General features: G+C 39.0%; 2 protein-coding genes across 2 annotated transcripts in view; one reads left to right on the plus strand and one right to left on the minus strand.

Moving 5' to 3' along the window:
- Nucleotides 1-19,311, plus strand: part of TIMP4 (TIMP metallopeptidase inhibitor 4) — a 32,982-nt gene extending 13,671 nt beyond the window's left edge. Inside the window, exons 4-5 of the mRNA XM_040628440.1 lie at nucleotides 15,194-15,284; nucleotides 18,264-19,311. Coding sequence (XP_040484374.1) covers nucleotides 15,194-15,284; nucleotides 18,264-18,276 — 104 coding nt within the window. The 3' untranslated portion in view covers nucleotides 18,277-19,311. The remainder of the gene's footprint in view (nucleotides 1-15,193; nucleotides 15,285-18,263) is intronic.
- Nucleotides 1-25,614, minus strand: part of SYN2 (synapsin II) — a 229,920-nt gene that overhangs the window by 45,094 nt on the left and 159,212 nt on the right. Inside the window, exons 2-3 of the mRNA XM_040628439.1 lie at nucleotides 3,025-3,082; nucleotides 1,546-1,637 (exon numbers count right to left, since the gene is read on the minus strand). Of these exons, the coding sequence (XP_040484373.1) occupies nucleotides 1,546-1,637; nucleotides 3,025-3,082 (150 nt within the window). The remainder of the gene's footprint in view (nucleotides 1-1,545; nucleotides 1,638-3,024; nucleotides 3,083-25,614) is intronic.

The following is a 25,614-nucleotide window of genomic DNA, read 5'->3' on the forward strand; positions in this document are numbered from 1 at the left end:
CTCCCTGTGTTTCCCCTCTAGCCAGCAAAGCTCCTCAGCTGCTCCATCTTCATGCCCTGACTCCAAGGGAACCCCACCTTCCCAGAGAGTCAGTTCTGTAGCAGCATTCTCCCTCAAGGCTCTGGAGCTTTCCAGTTTCACACCGCATGCAATGACCGACCTGGTTCTCTGTCCAGGCACCCATTCAACCCGCACGTATAGCTCCAGTACCACCTGGGCTCAGAGATAAGTCTTTTAAAGTGGGGGTGTAAGAAGCCCTCCTCAGTCACTCAAGGAATGTGGCATCAATATAGCATGTGCTGGAGCTGTTCTGATCTCCTTGTGCCCCAGTTCTGGGAAACTGGCTCCAGCTGTATGCTTGAGATCAAACCTTATATGCCAGTTATAGGAACTGAGCCCTAGATTTCCTACACTGGTCAGCTCTTAAGTTCCTACACTCGTACCTGGAAGGGCCTGCCTTAGTTTTGTCAGATCCCTCCTGGCACCCTGCTATGACCTTTCTGTCACCACCTGCTTGTGTTCATGCATCCCTATGACTCACTCTACCTACAATTTGAGGGGCCCATCATTCTCTCTTGAGCTCGCTCCCCACCTGGACAGACATCTTATTTTTCTGTCCTCCTCATCTCTGGGATGGATGAGTTTACATTTCCTGTTGTTAAGGTTCCAGACACCTGAGATTTGCCTTCCCTGTCACTGAGCCAGTTCCTATTGGACATTGGAGACCTCAGTGTCAGGATGCTGCAGATTGAGGTAAGGAAGAGGATGAAGTGAAGATTCTTCCTGGAGCAAGATTCTGATATCTGAAAACCCTACACCATGCTGAGCCCCTGGGAAAAATGACACTGTGGAAACCATTTTTCCCTCATCTGGAATTCTCGTTACCTCCCTCACAGAATTGTTTTATTAAATGTGATCATATCTATAAGTTACCCAGCACACCACCTACCATGTAAGTGCCCTGTAACTGCAAATTTTCTTCCATCCACAATGTCCCTTCCAACCTAGACATTCCTATCAGACCTATGAATTCCTAGGACTAAGGAATATAGAAAGAGTACAGGGCTGGGAGTTAAGAGAATTCACATAGAAACACAAGGCTCTGCTACCAACTCACTGAGTAAATCTAAGCAAATCAATGTAAAGTCGGACTAGGAGGTTGAACTAGATCAGAGGTTTTCAATTTTCTTTTTTTAAGCAATGGAATCCTGTTTTCCAGAGACAATATATGCAGAGATAAAAGCACAAAAATCACACTGGTGGCAGTGGGGCTGGAATCCTAGAACCCCTCTGGTAGGAATCTGGTCACTTCTCAATGAGTCCTGAGCCCTTTCTCTACCATTGGACTAAGAGCGCTCTGAGAGCAGGAGCTGGTTTTCTCTGCCTTCCTCTACCACTTCTACACAGCCTACATCGTTAACTTCTGTACCGTACGTATGTGGCACCGCCACCCCTCTCCAACACTTGCCTTTGAAACCACCTACGCAAACCAGAGACAATAACTCTGAAGACAGTGAGTGACCCTGAGGACAGAAGGGACCTTACCGGACAACCTTTGTGCCATTCCGGAGCACCTGCATATCCACAGCATAGGTCCCATCTGCGTGGGCCACCAGGTTAAGCTCTGAAAATTCCGCCTGGAAAATAACAGTAGGGGATTAAGAGGGGATTTCACGTTATGTGTTTTTTTACTACAATTAAAATTGTTTAAAAAAAATTAAAAATAACAGTAGGGGATTAAGAGGGGATTTCACGTTATGTGTTTTTTTACTACAATTAAAATTGTTTAAAAAAAATTAAAAATAAACAAATAAAAATAACAGTAGGGAAATAAGCCCACAGTCCTGGCTTTGCCAAGTTATCCATAGAATAGCAGCAGCCCTCCCACAAAACATTTATTCAGTTTTCAAAGCATTTTCACAAACTGATTTCATCTCACTATCATAGCAACTCTGTGAGGCAGGAAGGACAGAGATAATTCTCCCCGTTTACCAAAGAAGCAGTTAAGTGACTTCCTAGACGAACAAAACTTATTCTTGGCAGAGACAGGAGCAAAGCTTCGGACAACTCTGTGCTGCCTTTCTGCAGAGTGGGAATGCAAACTGGGGCAACATGCCCTCTATCAGTTTCAACATAAAAACACTAGATTTTAGTTTAGGCAACTGGGTGTTACTTCTGTTCTGCTCCCAGTTAGCTCCATGGACTTTAGGCAAATCACTTGTCCTCCTGTGGGTGAGGGGGTGTGGGAGGGAGAGTTTCTTTCATCGATAAAATAGGAATAATTTTGAATCAACACTGTCTATCCAACAAGTTGTTTCAAGAACTGAATACAATAATGGGTAGGAAAGTACTCTGTAAATCACAGTGTGTACTCTTTACACACTGTGTAAAGAATGATGAGTAACTTCTACGATTACATAGGAAGTACATGCATTGTTTAAACCAGACATCCCCCTCTCCACCTAAATGGACTTAATCTCTATCTATCATGAAGTGAAGGGTAGAGGAAGATTAAAAAAAGGAGAGAGGGGGCTTTCAGGACTTCACTACATTAAAAGAAGCAGGGGTGTGTGTGTGTGTGTGTGTGTGCGTGCACGTGTGTGTGTTAATTCTCTCTGAAGTGTAGCTTCATGCCCAGAGTAGGCAGCACTGGAGGCTGCACAACTGAATGGCAGATATGTGCCAACCCAGGAATATCACGCCACCAACAATATGGAGGTGTGGCCAGTGTCCCAGGAAGACATTTCCCTAAGGTTATCCTCTGCTTGAGAACACACTACAAAGAGGACCATAAGAACTACAGTTCTCACTACTTTACAAACACCAACACCATGAAAAGAAGTCAGGGAAGTTGAAAGGCAGACTTCATGGCCATATTGCATAGAAAAGCCCCAGGGAACAGGGCCGGGGAGAGGAGATGGAGGGCCTGGAATCCACTCTGAAGACTAGATGATTCACTCTGGGATGACAGGAGAGAACAATGATGACGCAGATGTAACTCTGGGCTTCAAGATAATTAATTACCTGTTCTACTTTGATGTCATAATCTCCAAGGACTTTTTTACCCCGGAAGCACTTGGCCCTGGAAAAGAAAAACAAAACAAAACAAAAAACACACAAATTAGTTTTGTACAAGTGTTTGAGATCAGAAACTTACCATCATAAAGAAGAGGACTATACCAGACAGAACCCCAGAATGAGTGTCAAGATGTGTGTCCTACCCACACATCTCTATACTTTCCTTATCTTCCCCCATCACTCTGATTTTCTAGTTGGGTTCCACCCTTGGAATTTTAGTTTTTAAAGAAACTGTTATCATTTTACCTCTTCATATCTATACTTCCAAAAAGGATTTGAGGCAATTAATAATTTAAAAGGCAACTATAACCAACAAAGTAAGGATTAAAGGACAATCAATGAATGACAAAGCATTAATTATACCAGAAAAGAAATTTTAAAAGGTAGGAGGCTGACGAAAGCTACTATAATTGAACACAAAACCTATTCTGTATTTCTGAATTTCAGTCAAGAAAACTAGTCAGGCTGAGTTATACAGTACTTATTATCTTCCTACTTGTCATGGATCTAAAGGAACCTCACATTAATGCATCAGGGGCTTCAGAGCCCCTTGTAAGTGGACTGTGTTTATGTTTATACTGATACCCATTCTTACTTTGCCCTTTATCTCCCCCTCCCCACCCCCCAAAAGATGTTCTTACCTATCCACGTAGGCTAGTTCTCCATGTGTAAAAAGAGCCTTTCCACGCTATACCTGTTAGCGAGGTTGTCTTTCCCAGTGCTTGAAATTTCAAATTAGCATGTTTCACTTTAGGTTTCTAAAAGTCCCTCTCCAAAATAAAGGGAGAAACTAACATTTATTGGGCATCATGTTCTAGGAATTGTGTGCAAGTTGCTTTCAAGAACATCTCATTTAGTCCTAATAACAATTTATGATATAGGGAGAAAGGTCTTCATTTTTGAGATGAGGAAACCAAGACTCGGGGGAAAAATAGTGTATTCAAGGTCACATGGTAAGTTAGTGACAGAGCCAGTATTCACACCCAAGTCTGAGTCCAGTGCTCCTGGGACTGTATAGTCATCTCCCTCTGCTGATTCATTCTCTCCATCTTCACTCCCGCCATTACAAAAACTGACTTGTCATGTGTGCTGCATCACATATTTTTTTCCCCATTTTCCTTCTTCCGCTCAAAAGGGACTTGATGTTGTGAGCACTAGTTCCACTACAAATACTTCCTACCCTGGTTCCTGTGAACTACCCAGGACGAGGCCAAGCTATTTCCTTTCCTCTCTGCTGGAACAGTCCGTTCTAGGAAGTTGTCATTTGTCCTATCCAAGTCCCTGGCCACCCTCAAATTGTTCCTCAGAGGCACTCAGCCATCCTGGAGCTGGATCACTGAAGCCTATTCCCCAGCCTTTACCCCAATAACTCACTAAGCTTCATCAGCTTGCTTCCAGAACGCTGTTCAACATTTATAGCTCAGCAACCTCCTCTAGCAACGGGCCTCTACCCTATCCTGTCCCTTTGGCTACTGTTCTTATTTATGGACTTAAATGATAATCTACAGATGGCACTATCACTGCTCTGTATATCTTATACTCTGGAGGCCTTTGTCTAGGACTGTAAAAAGGAGAAATGGAGTAAATGACCCTGAAGGTTCCTTTCTTGTACTGATGAGGTGTGTCTATCTTATTACCAGCAATGCTTTTCTGATGCTTCCTCCTATCTTCCTGTCTCAAAATAGCTCTTGTTCTGTGAGGTAAGTCTCAGAGACATTAACAATAACCTCTCATTCTGTATGATACCTTGCATTTTCAAAGCACATTCCTTGCCTTATTTGTTCTTTACAACTTAGTGAAGCAGCCGGGTCAGACAGCACTGTTCGTTTGACCAATGGGGAAACTGAAACCCAGAGCAGTGAAATAATATGCCCAAACCACAGAAAAGTTCATAGGAGCTAAGCTTAGAACTTAGAGTTTACATCTAGGTGCTTATGTGTTGCCAAGTATTTTAATTCACTCACTTATTTTGTGAGTTTAAAACACTGAAATTGAAGTATATTTATAGATTCTGGCTGGGTTTATCTGCTACTTCCTGCACCTGCCCATTGACCAAGTTGGCTAATGATACTGTTTTCATGCCTTCTCCTCGCCCCCACCTCTCCAATGATCTTAATGCCTTTTCCTTAAGGTAATTTGTCCTGTTGAGAATCTTAGTCTGTGTTTCCTGACTCCAGGTCACTGACCTCTGTTGGCTGAGCACAATCTTATGGAACAGGAGCTAAAGATGGCAGGCAGATGGGGCACAGAGCCTTCTTCTGGAGAATGAGCACATTTTTCCTAGCTCTAGCCCTTGGAAATTTAGGTTCCAGGTATTTTCATGAAAAATTTTTTGCCTTATAAGCAAGTGATAGAAGTACCTCCTGATACTAAGATAACACTGTTAGGAGGCAGAAAGTTAGAATCCAGGGGAGTTGTGAATCACAAGGCTCTGTAATCATAGTCTGGGTGGGAATCCTAGATGTAGCCTTTCCGGGCTCTGCACCTTAGGCAAGTGGTTTAAAAAAAAAAAAAAGTATGTTATAGGGTGAAATCAGTCAATCAACCTTCAAAAGTACACAAAAGAATAAGATAAAAAATAAGTTTCTCCTTTCCCATTTCTTTTTCATCACACATAATCCCCATTATCAGTTGCAAGTATATCTTTTCAGTGTGGGGAAAATGTCTGCACATATATATGCTTTAAACATACATGCAGCATCATGCTATGTAAAAACTTCTTTTTTGAACCTTGATTTTTATTGCACTCAAAAATACATCTTAGTAATACGCTTTCAGCACATACTGATGGGCTTCTTTCTTTTTAATAGTTGCCTGAAATTCCATTTGAAGGTCGTACAGTAATTTCACCAATATATATTGGTGAGCATTTAGATTTCCAGTTTTTGGGTTGTTTTTGCCATTATAAACAGTGCTATAATAGCTAACATTTAAGAATATATCCATAGGAGGCGATCCTGGATGGCACAGTCAGGTAAGCATCTGACTCTTGGTTTTGGCTCAGGCCATGATCTTGGGGTGCTGAGATTGAGCCCCACACTGGACTCCGCACTGAGTGTGGAGTCGGCTTTCTCTCTCCCTCTGCCCTTCTCCCTCTACTCTAAAACAAATAAATAAATCTTAAATATATATATCCAGGGGTGCCTGGGGGCTCAGTTGGTTAAGCATCTGCCTTTGGCTCAGGTGATGAGGTCCTGGGATGGAGCCCCACATCGGGCTCCCTGCTCAGCGGGGATCCTGCTTCTCCCTCTCCCTCTGCTGCTCCCCCTGCTTGTGCTCTCTCTCTCTCTCTCTCTCTCTCTCTACATATATAGAAAAAAAAGAACACATCCATAGGATAAATAACTTATTTTTTCCAATTGTACTGAGATATAATTGACAAATGAAATTGTATATATTTAAAGTGTGCATCATGACTTAATATACCTATACTTTGTGAAATGGGATTACCACACTCATCTATCACCTTGCATAGTAACCATTTTATGTGTGTGTGGTGAGAACATATAAGATCTACTCTCTTAGAAAATTCCAAGTATACAATACAGTATTATTAACTATAGTCACCATGTTGTACATGGAGGATAAACAATTTATTGCAGAATTGCTGGTGCCAGGAATAGACACAGTTAAGAGTTTTTACTGATATTGCCACACTGCCCACCCCCCATTAGGAAAATATACCACTCTTCTCAGTGTTTGAAAGTTTGAGAAAGTTACTTCACCTCCCTTAGTTCCCTTCTCCCTCTCCCAACCCCCACAGTTTCTTGCATAAACTGGGCACAGAGAAGGACTTTCTCACTGGCGGTCTTGTCAAATCAGCCCAAATTCACCTCCTTTGCTCAATCCTAAACAGAACCCAAGATGTACATCCTTGAAGCACAGACTAAAAATATCTATGGTGCCTGTGTTGTCAATTTCCCCCTATTGTACCATTTTCTTAACAAGCCTAGCAGCTGAGGATCTATGTGAGTTTAATGGCTTGCAGCTTCCTTGATGGGCCAGCCAATGAACCATCTCACCTTATTACTAAAAGGAGTAGAGGCTTCTAGATTTAACTCTTCTTACTCAAGGCAATGAATATGCTCACCAGTTCCTATCCAGCTAGGGCTTGTGAGGCTGAGGAGCACAATTTCAGACACTTCTCTGCTAAGGCTGCCTCAAAACTTGGCCCAACTTAGGCAAGCCCAACTTAAATTCTCTGTTTTATGCATGGGATAATGGAGAAAGGTCTAGAAATAGGAGCCAGTGGAATTGGGTTCAGGCATAGTTCTACCACTTTTCAACTGTGTGACTTTGGGCAAGTAATTGCCTCTCTGAGCCTTAGTTTTGTCATATATGAGATAGGGTTAATAATAATTGTAATACTAATAGCAAGCATTCGCTATGCACTAGCCACTATTCTTTTACGTATTTTACCTCATTTATTAATACCCTACTCACAGGTTGTTGTGAAGACTTAAAGCCAGATGAGAATAACTGACATGAAAGTGTTCTGGAAACACTGAAATGCTATGCAAATATTAAGTACCATTAGCAAAATGCAACATTTATGTACCAGGTATTATTACTGTTTTATTATTACCACAGCCAACATGGCCTCTTCCTCTTCTGAACTTTCATCCCATTTATTGTCTGCTCATGATGTTTGGCTCATAGCATCATCATCTGATACCAACTTTCAAACTCAGTTGTCCAGTAATCTGGGACACCCCTCTCCAACTCTCAGCCTCAGACAACTGGATTATGTAATAATGCTTGGAATAAGGACCAACCACATGTGAGCCCTGGATTTTCCAGAACATTTTAGATTAAATAACGATTTTGTCCTGTTGTCAGGTTATATGATCTGAGCTAAGGCCTATACAAACATAATCATTGTATCTATAAATTTCTAACTCCTTCACTTACCTAGATTCACAATCAGGGCTTGCTTATTGACTGGAGATGTTAAGAGTGATGGTTTTGGCTGGAAAATGTAGAAAACCAGAAGAGGCCACCTTCAGGACTGACCAGACAGCCTGTCTCTGCAGGCCCAGCCTCCTCTTTTCTCACGTGTGCACATCTGAGGATGTCATGCAAAAATCTGTTCTCAATCTCCATCCACACTGGAACTAAAGGACCTAAAAACAGCCCATAGTGTAAATCCTCCCTAGGTGCCTGGGGTTTGTATAAGAATCAAATATGAAAGCACTAACAAGCATTCTTAGAGCTCTAGAACCAGTCTAGCACCTAGTAAATGCCTGGCACTGATCTGGATACTTATCTTTAACACGGTGCTTAGTTTCTGGCACTCACTGTCTCACTGGCCTTGTTCTTTCAGTCAAGCATCTCTAGGCATCAAGAAGTTAGAAAGTAAGCTAGAAATACTAGAGGATTCCTATTTCCCACCCTATGGTAAAATTAGGCCAGCCGGTCTTGGAGAGAGTTTGTGAGGTCCTGCCGCCACCCACTGGCAAGATGTGTACTGCAGACATGCTGTGCTCCCAGTCCGCCCATCCACTTAGCCAGCTGAATAGCCACCAACCCCACTGGCCCAGGAATATCTCTCCAGGTGCTTATTTGCTGCTTTGAAAAATGATGCCTGAAAATTCACTGTTTCTCCTAGAAAGTATGTGTCCATACACCCCAAGCTAGATACTTAGCTTTTTGCAATCTCTAGAAATAAAGGCTGTGATTTGTCAGTAAATTCAGCAATAATTTACTGAGTATCCAATGGTAGGTGCTGGGACTGTAAAAATACATTAGCAGTTGCCAAGTAGAGAAAGCACAGTCTAGAAAAGGAGAATGATATCCATTACCAATATGGGTTATTGCTAAGGTACCTCGCAACTCTTAAGATTTATAACTAGTATTCACATTCCCACCTTTCAATCTTCCTTTAAAAAATATTTAAAGCACACAACTAAAACAATAACAGAAGTTTCACGTAGCTCAGAAACATGTACACTGAAAAGCAAGTTCCCTCTACCTTCAAAAGCTCACAGGTTAGTGGAGAACAGAAGCATAAATAAAAGGTATACGTGTAAATATAGGGTACAAGCTGTAGCAGAAGTACAAATAAGGCACTTTAGGAGCTCAGAGGAGGCAGTTCTCTTTGCCTGTAGAAGTCTGGGAAGGCTCCAGAGAGGGAGCTGAGTCTTAAAGAATGAGTAGGAATTTGCCATATGGGAAGAAGGAGCAAAATTAAATGGCTGAGTGTAAAGGCACAGAGGCTGCTTGAGCACGGAACACTGCAGGGAAGGACACTGGAGGCTGAGCAGTGGGAGCTGCAGGTCCCAAGAAAGGGAAGCATTGAACTGGCAAGGGGTTCAGATGTCAGGCTGAATAGTTGGGACTTAATGGCCAGCTTCCAAAAGATTTTTTTAAACACTTTTTTATTATGAAAAAACTACCCTCAATAGTTATCAACATTTTGCCAATCTTTTTCATCTATCACCATCACTGTTGAGACTATTGTCTGAGCATTTTAAAACAAATCCCAAATATTATGTCATTTCTTCTATAAAATTTTAAGTACTATCTCTAACTGGTGATGATTTATTTTTTTAATGTAACAATATATATAACAAAATTTGCCATTTTAACCATTTTTAAGTCTAAAATTCAGTGGCATTAAATACATTCACAATGTCGTGCAATCATCATCACTACTTCCAAAACTTTTTCATTCTCCCAAATAGAAACTCTGTAGCCATTATGCAATAAGTGCCCATATCTACCCACGCTCCCAGTCCCTGGTAACCTCTAATCTACTTTCCATCTATGAATTTGCCTATCTTAGGGTAATGACTTTTTAATAATTAATTTATTAGTGAATAATTAATAATATTTTTAAACATCTTTACTCAGTCAATATTCAAATTTTCCCAAGTGTCTCCAAAATGCCATCAAAAATATTAAGCAGGGAGGTGACATGATCAGTTGTGCCTAAAATCTGAGAGAACACCTTACCTGGAATGTGGAAAAGACTGGAGGGAGCAAACCAGGGCTTGAGATCATTTGGGAAGCCGGTGCAGTAACCAGATTTCAGGACTTGGTTTTACCGGTACATAACAAACCCATAGCTACTGCACAGCACTCATCTGGCAACTCAATTGATCATTTGATTGATTAGGCCTCGGAACTTTGTAGCTGGCTGGAAAATGACAGTTATTTAAAAAGATGTTTAAAAAGATATTAACAAAGAGGATTTAATGAAGTCATAGAAAGTGGTATAGGGCTCTTACTAAAGATGTTCTAGAACAGAGATATAAAGGAGACCTAAAATAGGTAGGGCCTTAACACTGGTAAAGGGATTCTTAACTTAAATTTGGACTTGTTTTCTGGGGCGCCTGGGTGGCACAGCGGTTAATCGTCTGCCTTCGGCTCAGGGCGTGATCCCGGTGTTACCGGATCGAGTCCCACATCAGGCTCTTCCGCTATGAGCCTGCTTCTTCCTCTCCCACTCCCCCTGCTTGTGTTCCCTCTCTCGCTGGCTGTCTCTCTCTGTCGAATAAATAAATAAAATCTTTAAAAAAAAAAAGTACTTATAAAAAAAATAAATTTGGACTTGTTTTCTAACTCATGAACCATAAAACTTTCTTTCAGTATGCGGAGAAATGCGTGTTATGGATAATTCGTTTAGGAATAAGAAGCAAACAACAGGAAAAAGCGAACACTTTTCTGGATAAAGAGTGCTGTGGCTATTCCTTGATATCATTAATTCAGTGATTAAGCTGTTCAATTAAATGCTCTGCAACTAAGGCACTTCTTAGATAGAAAGCAAGCTGCATGGTGTCTTAGTTGACATTCATATAAATGATCTGGAAGAGAGTACAAGGGGAAATTGCCAAGTTTGCAGATGGCATTCAGCTCTTCCAGGGATTAAAATGCCAAGCTGATTAGGGATAAACTGAAAGAAGATGTGGACGTGGGCAGAAAAGTGGCAGAGGAGTTTTAATGTGACTAAGTGTAAGAAAACACATTCAGGGGAAATGATTTTATCACAGGATCATCCAGTAAAGAAGCCTGAAATGACAAGCAGAAAAGAAAGACCTCAGTTCTATACAATGTCACAGACAAAACACAAAAAGATCGAGAGTGAAAGGTTAAAAAATGTTGCATATCATCAAGAAAGTTTATTGGAAACCAAACACAGAGGCTTTCTTACACTCTGACCTATTCTTGTACAAGTCGTAGGACTTTCATATTTCTAACCCAGCATATTAGGTCCACTTATCTAAAAACAAATGACATAATGAAAGTAGAAATGACCCAGGGAAAAATGGAACAAAATGTAAAGACTCTGGTTTTAGGAAAGACTGAAATAATGTCTTCTTCAGTCTGTAAAGGTAAAGATCCAAAGGGGACAGACGGGTATGAGGGAGGGAAAGAGAACACTGAACGACTACCCGTCATTCATCCCAAATAACCTATTAATCTCATGATATTTCAGGCCTTATAGGGAAGTCATCTCAATGTTACTGGTTTTATAATAAAATGAGGCTCAGATAAACTAAGTGACCTGCTTAGAGGTAGCAGTAATAGGTGGCAGACCTAGTAAAATTAAATTTCAGGGCTTCTGATGATCAAATTTAGAGACTGTTTACTTCCTCAAATAGGGACTAATGCTCTATTCATTTCTGCATTTCCAATACCTGTCGAACTATCTGACACATAGTAGATGCTCAGAAAATGTTTCTGGAGTTACTGAATTGAATATAGCTAGACATTTGGAGGTCAATATCAGAGAGTTCAGCCAATATCCTTGTGAAAGAGTCCTGGGCTTGTAGGTTTCTGAGGATACCTACATCGTCCATTTCTCTGGAGTTTATATAACTCCCTCAAGTTATCTGTGGGAAGACTTCAACAGCCTTGGGTGGCAGATGAGACCCCTTAAGAAAAACAGCAATCTCAAAGTTCTGAAAATGAAGGAAACACCCCAGTTGTGACTTCAGTTGGGAATACCAAATCACTTTTCCTGAGCAGATTTTCTGAAGATCTCTATTTTAGGGAATAATTAAATGATGCAGTGTAACCAGATAACAAGATTATCAAATACAGAAGAAAAAAAAAGGAATCCTGTAATTCAGATCACATGGTGGGAAGATTAGATGCATTTGTCTGTAATTATAGCAGAGCTACAGAACAGAATGCTTTGGAGTCATGGGACAGATTCTCTTTCCATGACTGGCTTATAAAATTAAATCAGGCTGATTTGATTTTGGAGCAAAATGGGTGAGTTATGAAGTTTGCTTTAGAGAAACATCAAGCAAATATAATTTTTAAAAGATATGGATTTATTTTATGCTAGATAAACATGGCTCCTAGCATTGACAAATCTCTAGGTTTAACTCCAGTGTAGGGTCACAAATCATACCTACAATCACCACTGCCATCAAAGCTGCACATTTCCATCCATTTTTAGCAGACTAGACGCAGAGGAATGTTCTTTATAATCTGGCCCCACCCTTCTATTTCAAATTTATCTCCTACTACTTCCCTCCTGCAAGATAGCTGCAAAGTTTTTGTATGAATTAGAAAAAGGCACTCCTTCCTCCAGGTGGATACACTCCTGTACTAGGGTACTTAACTTGACAAAAAGAATGTGGGGCTGAGTTTCATCCCCCACTAGTTTCCTCGCTCGAATGCCCTTGTATGGTGAAAAACCTGCACAAGCATATGCAGACACTGAATGGTAGTAGTACATCAATCTACCATTAAGACACTGTTTCCCAACTACCTCTCATCAAACTACTGCCTCTGTGCTTTGGTCCGCTTAGAAATCACTGTTCTTGGGGCGCCTGGGTGGCTCAGTTGGCTAAGTGTCCGACTCTCAGTTTCTGCTTGTGGCCATGGTCTCAGGGTCGTGAGATCGAGGTGTGTTGGGCTCTGCACTCAGCTCAGACTCTGCTTGGGATTCTCTTCCTCCCCCACTACTCCTCCCCTCACTTACTCTCTCTCTCATCAATAAATAAATAAATAGAATCTTAAAACAAAATAAAGAAATCACCACTTTCTCACAATAGCCAAGATATGGAAACAACCTAAATGTCCACTGATGGGCAAATGGATAAAGGAAATGTGATGTATACCTAAAATGGAATATTATTCTGCCTTTAAAAAGGTAATCCTGCCATTTGCAACATGGATGAACCTGGAGGACATTATGCTAAGTAAAATACGCCAGACACAGATAAATACTGCATGATCTCTCTTACATGTGAAATATAAAATAGTCAAACTCAGAAGCAGAGAGTAGAATGGTGGCTGCCAGGGGCTTGGGAGGGGGAAATGAGATGTTGGTCAAAGACTCCAAAGTTTTGGTTAGGTAAGATGAATGAGTTTTGGAGATCTAATGTACATTATGGTAGCAATACTGTATTATATACTTGAAGCCTGCTGAGAATTCACTTTTTAAAAAAGATTTTATTTATTTATTTGAGAGATAGAGTAAGAGAGAGAGAGAGCGCACAAGTTGGGGAGGAGGGACAGAGGGAGAGGGAGAAGCAGATTCCCCACTGAGCAGGGAGCCACATGCTGGGCTCAATCCCAGGACCCTGTAATCATGACCTGAGCCAAAGGCAGATGCTTAACCAACTGAGCCACCCAGGTGCCCCGAAATCTGCTGAGAGTTCTTAACATACACACACACAAAAGGTAATCTCAAAGGACTTTTATTCATCTATTGAGATCATAATGTTTTTCTTATTGTATTTGCTGCTGTGGTGAATTACACTGACGGATATTCAAATGTTATATGAACTTTGAGTTCCTGGGTCATTATGCATGATCCTTTTTATATATCGTGGGATCCAATTTGCTAAAATACTGTTAAGTATTGTTGCATCTATGTTTACTGGGGACTTTGGTTTGTGGCTTAGGTTTGGTGTCAGAGTAATAATGATGGCTTCACAGAATGAACTGGGGAGTAAGAATGTTTGTGGAACTTGTATTATCTCTACCATAAATGTTTAGGAGAATTCCCCTGTGAAGTCTATTTCTACTTTTCTTCCAGCCTTTGGATCCAGGAATAAGTCTTACTTTATTATACAATGTCCTTCTTGATACCTAATTGGATTTTATTAATTAATACATTACAAAGAATGATTGCATCAAATTTGTAAGTGGAATGAGACAAATAATTTTCTCTTTGCTTTTAGCCAAATTATTGCTAAGTTTATTTTAGCCTCAACCAAATTAGATGGAGAGTCTCCTATTTTTTTTTTTTTTGGTACAAATTTGAATTACCTTTGCATGTATCCTAAAACTTATTAGAGACCACTTGAAAATTAATGCTAAAAAAAAAGAAAGAAATCACCTCTCCTCATTCTTTAAGGTCCAAAACAAGTTCTGCCTCCCTTATGAAATCTTCCCTGTCTTCCTCTCCTATGGTGGTGGTTTTTCTTTCCTCTGAAAGCTTAGTCTGAAACCCATTCACTCATCACTTTAGAAAGACACAGCTTTGTATAATCCACCGATTTTTCATTTATGTATGCCTTTTCCTACTGTATCAGAGTCTTCTGAGGGTGCACACTGTCTTATATTTCCTTCCCACTTTCCAACCCTAAGTCTCACACTCATCTCTGCTGTAAAAAAAGCATACTTGAGATAGTTAATTTTATGTGTCAACTTGACAGGGCCACAGGTGTCCAAATATTTGGCTAAATATTATTCTGGATGTGTCTGTGATGGTGTTTCTGGATGACAGTAACATTCGAGTCAGAACTGAGTAAAGTAGATTGCCCTCCCCAATGTAAGTACACCTAATCTGATCCACTGAAGGCCTGAATAGAAAAAAAGATGGTGGGGGCACCTGGGTGGCTCAGTCGGTTAAGCGCCTGCCTTCAGCTCAGGTCATGATCCCGGGGTCCTGGGATCAAGCCCCACATGGGGCTCCCTGTTCAGCAGGGATCCTGCTTCTCAGTCTTCCCCTGCCTGCTGCTCCCCCTGCTTGTGCACTCTCTCTCTCTCTGTCAAATAAATAAATAAAACCTTTAAAAAAAAAAAGAAAAAGAAAAAAAGATGGAGTAAGGAAGAATTCACTGTCTCTGCCTATCTTTGAGGTAGGGCATCAGTCTTCTGCCTTTGGTCTCAGACTGAAACATAAACCATCAGCTTTCTTGGTGCTTAGGCCTTCAGACTTGGACTGGAACTATATCATCACCTCTCCAGGGTACCCAGTTTGCTGACAGATCTTGGGACTTCTCAGTCTCCATAACTGGGTGAGTGAACTCTTTATAATAAATCTCTCTGTCTATCTACCTACCTACCTATCTTTCTATATACTCTCACTCTACTGATCTACAGATAGATAAATATCTATTATCTATATATTTATACAAATATTTATATATATATAAATATATAAGAAATACCTGTTATCTATGTATTTATTACCTAATTATGTTATCTTTATGTTATCTATATGTAGATATAGATATATAGATACAGATATCTATCTCCGCCAGCTGCTGAAGCAAAATTCCATAGACTGGGTGCTTAAACAATAGACATTTTTGATGGGAAGTCTAGATCAAGGCAGCAGTCTATTCAGTAAGACCCCCTTCCTGGCTTGGAGAGACCAACCTTCTAGCAGTGTTCTCATAGCTGTGTTCTCATATGGTAGAGAGAGAGGACTCTCTGTTTTCTTCTTTGTTTTTTTGAAAGATTTTATTTATTTATTTGAGAGGGAGAGCAAGAGCAGGGGGAGGAGGAGGGGGAGGGGCAGAGGAGGGGGGAAGAGAGAGGGGTCAAGGAAGAAGCAGAGGGAAAGGGAGAAGCAGACTCCCTGCTGAGTGGGGCGCCTCTACCCCAGGACCCTGGGACCATGTCCTGAGCGAAAGGCAGATGCTTAACTGACTGAACTACCCAAGTGTTCCTGTTTTTTTCTTATAAAGACATTAATCCAATCATGGGGGCTTCACCTTCATGACCTCATCCAAACCTAACTACTTCCCAAAGGCCCCACCTCTAAATACCATCACACTGGGAGTTAGAACTTCAGCATATGAATTTGGCAGGGGGTGGTGGATGGGTGGGGGAGATGGGACACACAAACATTCAGTCCCATAACAAAATCCTTAATAAAGACCTGTTGCTTGATTCCTGGCAGAGGACACCCACCCATCCGAGACTTGAGGGAATGAGGAACCACAATACATAAAATAGTATCATATAAGAATACAGTACTGTATGTTCATCAATGTCAAAAGCAAATAGTCATTTACACCTTTCAGCTGGAGTATATACTCCCTGAATCACAATGAAGAAAGAGCACCTTTCCCACTATATGACAAAGAAACAAGTTATTCATGTCAACTCCGAAATTTCGCATTTCAATCAGTTGCCAAGTGGTATGGCTCAGTGGAAGGAGCATGGATTTTAGAGCCAGATTGACCTGGGTTTAGGTCTCAGCTCCTCAATTTACTGCCTGAACTTGGGCTCTTTATTTCTCTGTATCTTTATCTATAGGATAAAGATAAGACCTATTTCTAAAATTCGTTAGATTTAAATGACCCTGATTTTAATGTATTCCTCAAACATGCTAAATTTACCATCTATTTTAAGCTTTTGCACTTTGTTGCAGGATATATCCTCCCACTAGACCTTTGCACATTCTGCTGCTTCTTACTATCTAAATCTCAGCTTACACATCACCTCCTCACAGTTACGTTTTTCCAGACTACCTGAGCGAAGGTAGTCTCCTCCCCTCCAGTCATTCTGTCTATATTATCTTCAAAGACATTATCTTTATTTAAAAATTTTCTTGAGAGGCGCCGAGGTGTCTTAGTCGGTTGAGAGATCCATGATCTCAAGGGTTGTGGGATGGAGCCCCAAGTTGGGCTCTGTGCTCAGTGGGGAGCCTGCTTGAGGATTCTCTCCCTCTGCCCCTCCCCTGACTCTCTCTAATAAATAAATAAATAAATAAATAAATCTTTAAAAAAAAATTTCCTTGACTATTTGTTTATTATTTGTCTCCCCAGTCACAATGTAAGTTACATGACAACAGTGACTTTGCTGTCATGGTAACTGCTGTATCAATCCCATGCCCAGCTCTATTACAATACCTGTACATGTTAGGTGCCAGATAATATTTGTTGAATGAGTATGTAAAGTATGTAATAAGTATGTAAGTATCTAGCACAGCACCCATTCACACACCATAGGTACTTTTCCTCCCCCTTTCTATGTAAAAATCACTGGGTTGAACAATGTGCTTGTGTGAGTCCTTTGAAATGGAGAGCATTTCAAGAAAATGGATTCTTTGTTTGAATGTTGATCAGGCATTTATAATTATAGACAGAAATACGATCACTTACTCCAGTGTTTGGTGAGGCCATCCTCTGTCTTAATAATTTATTTTAGGTACAAATCAACATATTAGTTATTAAAGTGTTTATAAGACTTTTTGCTTAGAGGCCTTTTATTTAGGAAGAAACAGAGGCCCAGAAAGTGGAAATACTTGACTAATTCAAGGTCATACACTTAGTTAGAAGTAGACTACATTCCTTTTCCATTCCACCATGCTACCCCCTTAGAGCAAGAAAGGCAACTCTCCCCCAAACCAAGGAACACTGGAATTGAACAGAGATCACTAGGTGACATTATAGTATGTGGAAACTATTCACAGTTACTGAGTTCCATTCACAGTGCTTGTGAAATCAAGTATGATAAAGAATATAAACGGCTATGTATTACAGAAGCGTAAGTTTTACTTATTTTTATCACTTTACTGATACATTGATTCTGTTTGTGATACTGTGCTGCAGTTCATACAGCAAATTGCTGGAAGAAAATAAGAAAAGAGCTCCCTTCATTCTGTTATCATTAGCAAAGGAGGTTTGACCCTCATTTCCTAGTGCAAGTGAAAACTGCCACAGCTGTTATTATCAGCCTACTCACCTCAATGGCTCGGTAGAAACATCCTTGTACCTCAAGGCAACAATACTTTGGATTTCCAAATCCAAACCCAGGTGGCACATTCCATTCTACAATTTTCCAACTGGCACCAACTCAGGGGGAGATATTACTCACCAGAATAGGCATTAACAACTGAATTTTGGCAGGATGGGAGAATAACTGGCACTGTCCTGGAAGAGATATGCCACAGGTTTCCAGATGCACCCAAGTTTAGCAACATGGAACCACACATATTCTGAATGAAGAAATGGACCTTAAATGTTATCCTCTCATTTTTATAGGGAAAGAAACTGAGGCTTAAAGAGGAAAAATGGCCCAAGGTCATGTGATGGGAACATCATGGAAGACAACTATGCTCACTACTAAATCACCAATGTACACAAGAACCCTGTGGGAATGGTCATCTCTTCTCAACCCAATGCTCTTCTTGTTATACCAAGTTTTGTCCAGAATGGATCTGGATAGAAGCTCATGCCTTGGTATAGCAGTGCAAAGATATATGGTGCTGTTCTGGCTCTCTTCCCCTCAATGAATTTGTCCATCCTTTCAGCCACCCCTCATGATCCATTGAAATGCTCCTCACATTTAACAAGCCCAAAAGAGTATTTTTAAAAATCACCTTAAACTGATTGAAAACCCAGTTCATTTTTACTTAGCATTGGATATATTCCTTTGAAAAGGAGTTTATTATTCAGTGCTATTATAATGAAATACATTCCATAAACCTTTAAAAATATTATCATCATTCATTCAACAAAGATTTATTAGATTATGTATCTACTATTTGTCCAACAATATGCAAAGCACTGGGTGAGGGGTAGGAAAAGGAAAGACTATAGACCTCACCCAGCTCTGGCACAAAGAATAAAAATTAGTGTTAACAGCAGTAGAGTAGATTATTTACCACAGAGTCCACACACAAGAATTATATTAGCTAGAGCAAAATTAATAATAGCTAATATTTATTAAGTACTTAGTAAGCCCTAGTTACTGTGCTGACTTTACATACCTTATTGAATAAATCCTCATATCAATCATATAAGGTAGATAACATTGTCTCCCAATCTAACAGATAACTAAGGCACAGAGAGATTAATTTGTTCAAGTCATACAACTACTGAATGGTTGTTTCAGGGTTTATGACCATGATTCCAGAGCAGATCTTATTAACCACTTTACATGACTCTAAAATATGAAATTACTCAGAATTTTAAAGAGTAGTCACTTTTGAAAGTCTCACAATTTACTAATAATTTTCTAAGATATTTACTTTTTTAAAAAAGACTTTATTTGCGAGAGAGCGCGAGCGCGCAAGAGTGAGAGAGCAAGAGAGTGCACACAGGCTGGGGGGAGGGGCAGAGGGAGAGGGAGAAGCAGACTCCTTGCTGAGCAGGAAACTGATGTGGGGCTCCATGTGGGGCTCGATCTCAGGATCATGACCTGAGTTGAAGGCAGATGCTTAACCGACTGAGCCACCCAGGTGCCCCTAAGATATTCACTGTTATGCATGCTTTTAAAACTTGTGCTTTTGACTAAATAAAATTTTGTAATAGAAACAATTGAGCATAAGAATTTCTATTATTAATTTAAAAAGGCTTCCTAGCAAGTATGACTTTTGTAATAAAAATACAGCTTTAAAAATAGATACTTATACAAAACAGTAAAGACAACCAACACCTTTAGATACAATTTGGTAACTTTCTCACTAAATCATCAACCATTATAAATATTCTCTTTTTTTCCATAGCAGATTTCAAGAGGAAAATCTTTTCTTCATTTATGAGGAATCATAATTCTCCAGTTCTTGAAATTAAAGTTTTCAGTTTCTTTTTAGTTATGACATATATTCTTTAAAAAATCCTTTATTTCTTTCATCACACCTTACATGATAAAACATCTCTTTAAAATTCCTTGTGCTCATTGTTTGATGGATATAGATATTCAATTTTACAAGATAAAATTGTTCTGGAGATTGGTTATACAACAATGTGAATATATTTAACACTCCTGAACTGTACACTTAAAAATGGTTAAGATAGTAAATTTTATATTATGTGTATTTTATGACAATTAAAAATAAAAATTTCTTGTGCTCTTTTAGAGTCAAGATGCTTAACCTTCAAAGATATTGTTAATTTAGAACAGATAAAATCTCAAACATTCTATAGAATTTTCTGTTGTGCTATAGTACAGAGAAAGGAGTGATAGATTCTAATTATAGAGTGAATGGGAGAAATTTTGTGTAGTTTAGAAATTCAGCTGAATTACATTTTCTTTATATGTAAATGTGGCAATTTAATTACATGGTTTCTAAAGGAAATTTCAGGTTCTGACAGCACAGGAGTTAAACAATTAGGATTTCAATGTGTGATGCAGAAAGGGCATTTCAAGTAGAGAAATGGCTTAAACAAAAGTATTGCAGCATGAAAGTGTAAATCACAAAACCTGCTAAGTGGTGGTGCAGTTATGGTATAATATAGGATATGCACATGTCAGAGAGGAAGTCACAGGGCATAGGGATAGGCTGAAAGGTAGGATGGAGCCAGTTCCTTGTTTTCTGGTTTGCCAATGACCAGGAGAGGGGCCTTTGAAGACCTGTGAATCCAATAATTTAGAATTTGGGGAATGATGAAACAGACACCTTGACAGTACTGTCTTGAAGGGAGATTTCTATTTGAATGTTGTTTATTTCCCAGATTCCAGATTCTGTACTTTGGGGATTTTCCTAAGATAAAGCTGAAATCCCGAGGCCAAGAGTAGTTTTCCCCTTTGTGTCAATAATTCTGGTATGTGACTAAGCCACTAGAATGGCTTAAAGACTTAATAGTCTGTCTATCATTCATTCATGTATAGGAAGCTTAAAACTAGGTCAACAAATCCCACTTCCCACCCCAACGTGAGGATCTACTCTATAATGTTCATAACAAGGGGCCTCAAAAAAATTACTGTTTTTCAGGGGTTTTGTTTTTGTTTTCATTTTCAGTCAGTCAATTTTTAAACTGAGCCAAATCTTGGAGTTTGCTGTTTGGTTTTGGCTCTGCCCACAGAAAACCAGTCTGTTCTTTTCTTGTACGTCTGCCTTGTTGGGGACAGTGAACAGGCCTCCCAGAGACTTCACCTCTTCAAGCTATACTGCCACTATTCTCTCAAACAGCATCAGCCTGAAGCCTCCTCTTTGAAAATGCTCTAGTTTATGTTATAAGGGCATGATGACTAGAACATAAAGAAATCTTCTGGATTGGTCAGATCAAACTTGAGTTAAGCAACAAATATTGGAAGTTGGACAAATCGGAGATTTTATTCAATGTTGCTTTCTCCGGGCAAACTACCACTTAGAGAAAAAATGATTTTGGTAAAATACAAGTCTGTGTATTTCTTTAAGTTACACATTTTAATCAGGCACAGTGGCATCTGTCTAAATTTCTGCCATCACTTTATATCATGTTTTACTATGAGAAAAATAAATGTAACTAATTAGAATTAGTTATACACATAACTATACACTTTTCTAAAAGCTATACACATTTCTCCAAATTTAAGTTCATTATTTGTCTAAATGAAGAAAGACTTCAAGCACACAGAAATATTAAAAGAATGCTATAACAAATATCGGTTTATCCCACTACCAAGCTTTGTCAAATCTTAATATTTTTCCACATTTTCCTCAGATTTTTTTTTAAAAAAGAAATGCAAGATTTGCTGTTGAAATTTCTTGCACCTTTCTCCTCAGTTTCATTCCCCTACTGCTCCTCCCCAGGGATAACTACTCTGAATGCATGTGTATTATTTCTACATACAGATTTATATATTTTTACTACATGTGTGTATTGATAAACTATATGTAGTACTCTTTTACTTGCTTGAGGCCTTTATGTAAGTGGTGTTATTCTCTATCCACCTGCCTGTAAGCTGCCTTTTTCCACTCAATGTTGTAATTTTTATGTGTATTCACGGTAATACATAAACCCTGGTTCATTTATTTTCATTGTTTAAATATATCAAATTTATTTTAACTTTTCTCCCAATGATGGACACTTAGGTTATTCTGAATGTTCACTATTACAAAGTATGCAGAATCTTTCTTGTATGGGGTCCCTGGTGCAAGTCTTTTCCCTTTAATAGTCTGGCAATTGCACGTTTTATTTCTGTTGTGTGGTTACCCTTAACTCTTCTTTTAACATGCATGCTTTACTTTTCAAGTATAAATTTAATCAGTAGCTCTATTATCCTCCCAAATTTTAGTGTGCTTTACTACCAATCACTCCTCTTTTTTTCTTTACTCCTCTGCCATGTCACTTATTACTATTGCCCAATATTTCAATTTCAATTTGTTTTCATACTCTCTAAATTAGTCATTATTTTTGTTGTTATTCCATACAGTCAAGTTTTTCTGTTTTGTTTTCAATTTATTCCTACATTTACCAATTTTCCTGCTCACTACTGCTTTTCTCATGTTATTAACTTCCTTTTGGATTCAATTTTCTGCTTCCTGAAGGACACTCATTTTCAGGACTCCTTTCGGAAATGGTCTCTGAGATGTAAACTTGATGTTGTTATCTGTCTAAAATTATCTCCATTTTACCCTTATTCTCGAATTAGGGTTTAATTAGGTGGAAAATTCTAGATTGAGTGGGTTTTTTCCTCCTTCTCAGCTTTTGAGGACATCATTCCTTTGTTTATTTTAGTCACTGTTCTCAGTTTGTGATTTCTAGGAGGTTATCTCTTCTATCTTTGGATGCCCTCAAGATGTACTTTTGTCTTTGCAGTTACACAGTTTCACTAAAATATGTCTAGAAGTGGCTTTATTTTAATTTATCCTTTGGAACTCAAAGACCTAACTCAGACCTTTCATCAATTTTGGAAAAAGATCAACCATTACTTCTGAATATTGCCTCTTTCCATTTTCTCTATACTCTCCTTCTAGAACTATTATTAAACGTATATTGGATCTTCTCATTCTATCTTCCTTGTCTCTTAACTTTGCTTTCATATGTTTCTTCTTTGTCTCTGTGAGGGGTATCATGGGTAATTTCTGCCTTAACTTCCAATTCACCATTTTTTTCCAGCAATATCTAATCTCCTGTTTAAACAGTACATCATGTTTTTAATTTCAATGACTATGTTTATGTCTTTTTTATTTTTAGAAATTCTATTTGTCATATATGCCTTATATCATGTTTCAAATTGTTTTGTCCTTAATAATTTTAAATATGTTAATTTTATATATCTTTTTATCATCTTATAGTTTTAGATCTCATATCATCTTAGGAAAGTTTGTGTTTTCTTTTGTTAGACACCCTGGGGTACTGTTAGTTGGGCATATTTTTTTGTTAACTAATCAACTTGGAGAACCTCGGACTACCCAGGTAGTATAAATCCAAACTCCAAACTCATTTTAAGATAGACCTATGGTATTGAATTCTCAGAGAGAGAGAGACTTTTTTTTTTTGTATCCAGAGCATAGGCTGAGGTAAACAACTTTCTTATGTCCATATGTTAATGAGATTTTTTTTCTATCCATCATTCTACTGAAATCCAAGGCTCACTTGTAGGTCTCAGCTTTAATGCCTATCTCATGAAGATTCACATCTATTCTTGTGTGGGTATTAAAATCCAAGTTCCAAGGTTACCAAGACAGATATCCCAAGAGGCCTGATAGGAACATCATCTTATAGACTTACTACTCAGCCTATCTCCTTTTTTAGCCTCCGAAGAGTCCATTATGTTCTCGCAAATGTAGTTGTGTATTTTAAAGAATGTTAGTGTTTTTTATTCAGAGCCGTTAGGGGTTTAGTGGATAGAAGATTTTCAGATTATTGAACTCAAACTATTGCTGGAAACATAAATAAGATTATTCTCTTTTTCTGAGCTTCAGATAGGAAGCTCAAAAGCATACTTCCATTCAGCAAACATTTATTGGTCACTTACTGTGATGATTAAATTTTACGTGTCAGCTTGGCTAGGTTGTGGTGCCCCACTATTTAGTCACAAATGCTAGCCTAGATGTTGCTGTGAAAGTAATTTGTAGATGTGATTAATATCCACAAAGCTGACTTTAGGTAAAGGAGATTATCCTTGATAATTGTGTGTGGACCTCATCCAATCAGTACAAGGTCTTAAAAGCAAAAACAGTGGTTTCTCAGAGAAAGAATTCTGCCTCAAGACAAACATAGGAATCCTGCCTGAGTTTCCAGCCTAATACAGATTTCACTCAAGTCTGTATTATTAATTCTTGCCTGAGTTCTTTAAAATTCATTAAATTACATTTGATCCAATTCCTTAAAATAAATCTATGTGTCTATATAATTCTTATTGATTCTGTTTCTCTGGAAAACCCTAGCTAGTATACCTATTATGAATTAGGCCCTGTGAGGAACAAAAATGTGAATAAGACTCAAACCCTGTCCCTGCTGTCACACAACTTGTAGTCTAGTGGTAGACAGTTTTTTTTAATGTAATAGTATAAAAGTATTAAAATAGTATAAAAATGATTTATTCATCTATTCCACAAATATTTATTAAGTGTCTACTATTAGTGAGATATTGCTAAATGCTGGAAATAGAAAATGTAAGGCATAGATATCTCTCTTGCAACACTGTCGAGTGTGGGAGTCAGATACAAAATAGATAAACACAGTGTGTAAGTACAAAGATAGAGATAGGTATAGTCTGTTATGGGAGTAGCCTAACTCAGCTCGGAGGGGTCAAGGAAGGCATCCTGAAAAAAGTGATGCCTGTGCCCATCCTAAATTTAAATAGGAGTTATCCAGGCAAAAGTGAAGTAAAAAATAGGGTAGGGAATTGTGGTAAATGGACAGCATAAGCAAAGCCACAGAAGTGAGAAACAACATGGTATGTACAAAGTTGCTGTACATAAAATATGAGGCAGGGAATGATGGGAGATGGGGCTAAAAGTTATAAAACTACAACAGAGGGAGGCTGCATAAGGTTGGAAATGAGAAGTCTTCTTTTTTTGTTTTTAAAGATTTTATTTATTTTAGAGAGAGAGTGAATGAGAGAGAGTGAGCATGAACAGGGGAGGAGCAGAGAGAGAGGGAGAAGCAGACTCCCCACTGAGAAGGTACTCTGGGATCATGACCTGAGCGGAAGGCAGACACTTAACCTGACTGAGCCACCCAGGCACCCCTTGAGAAAAACTTCTTAAAGAAGGTGGCATTTAAGCTTGATCTGGAAGGATGAATAATAGTTTAACAAGTGGAGATGAGGAGGAAGGGAAGAAAACACAATACTCTGGGAGAAAACATAGGATGCATGAAGGGGACACCGGAAAATAAGAATACAGAGGTAAATTATGACCAGACCCAGAGACCTTTGAATGACTGATGACTCCTAAAGTAGAGGTTTTGATGTATTCCCTCGGTCTTTGAAAAAAAAAAAAAAGATGGGGGGGCTGGGTGGCTGAGTTGGTTATATATCTGCCTATAGCTCAGGTCAGATCCCAGGGGTCCTGGGATCAAGCCCTGCGTTGGACTCCCTGCTGAGCAGGGAGTTTGCTTCTCCCTCTGCCTCTGCCCCTTCCCCCCTACTTGTGCTCTCTTCCTCTCTCAAATAAATAAAATATTAAAAAAATATATAGATAGATAGATATATTCCCTCAGGTAGTGGCTAGAG

This window comes from Ursus maritimus, unplaced genomic scaffold (assembly GCF_017311325.1).
Source record: "Ursus maritimus isolate PB19 unplaced genomic scaffold, ASM1731132v1 scaffold_14, whole genome shotgun sequence".
Lineage (NCBI taxonomy): Eukaryota > Metazoa > Chordata > Mammalia > Carnivora > Ursidae > Ursus > Ursus maritimus.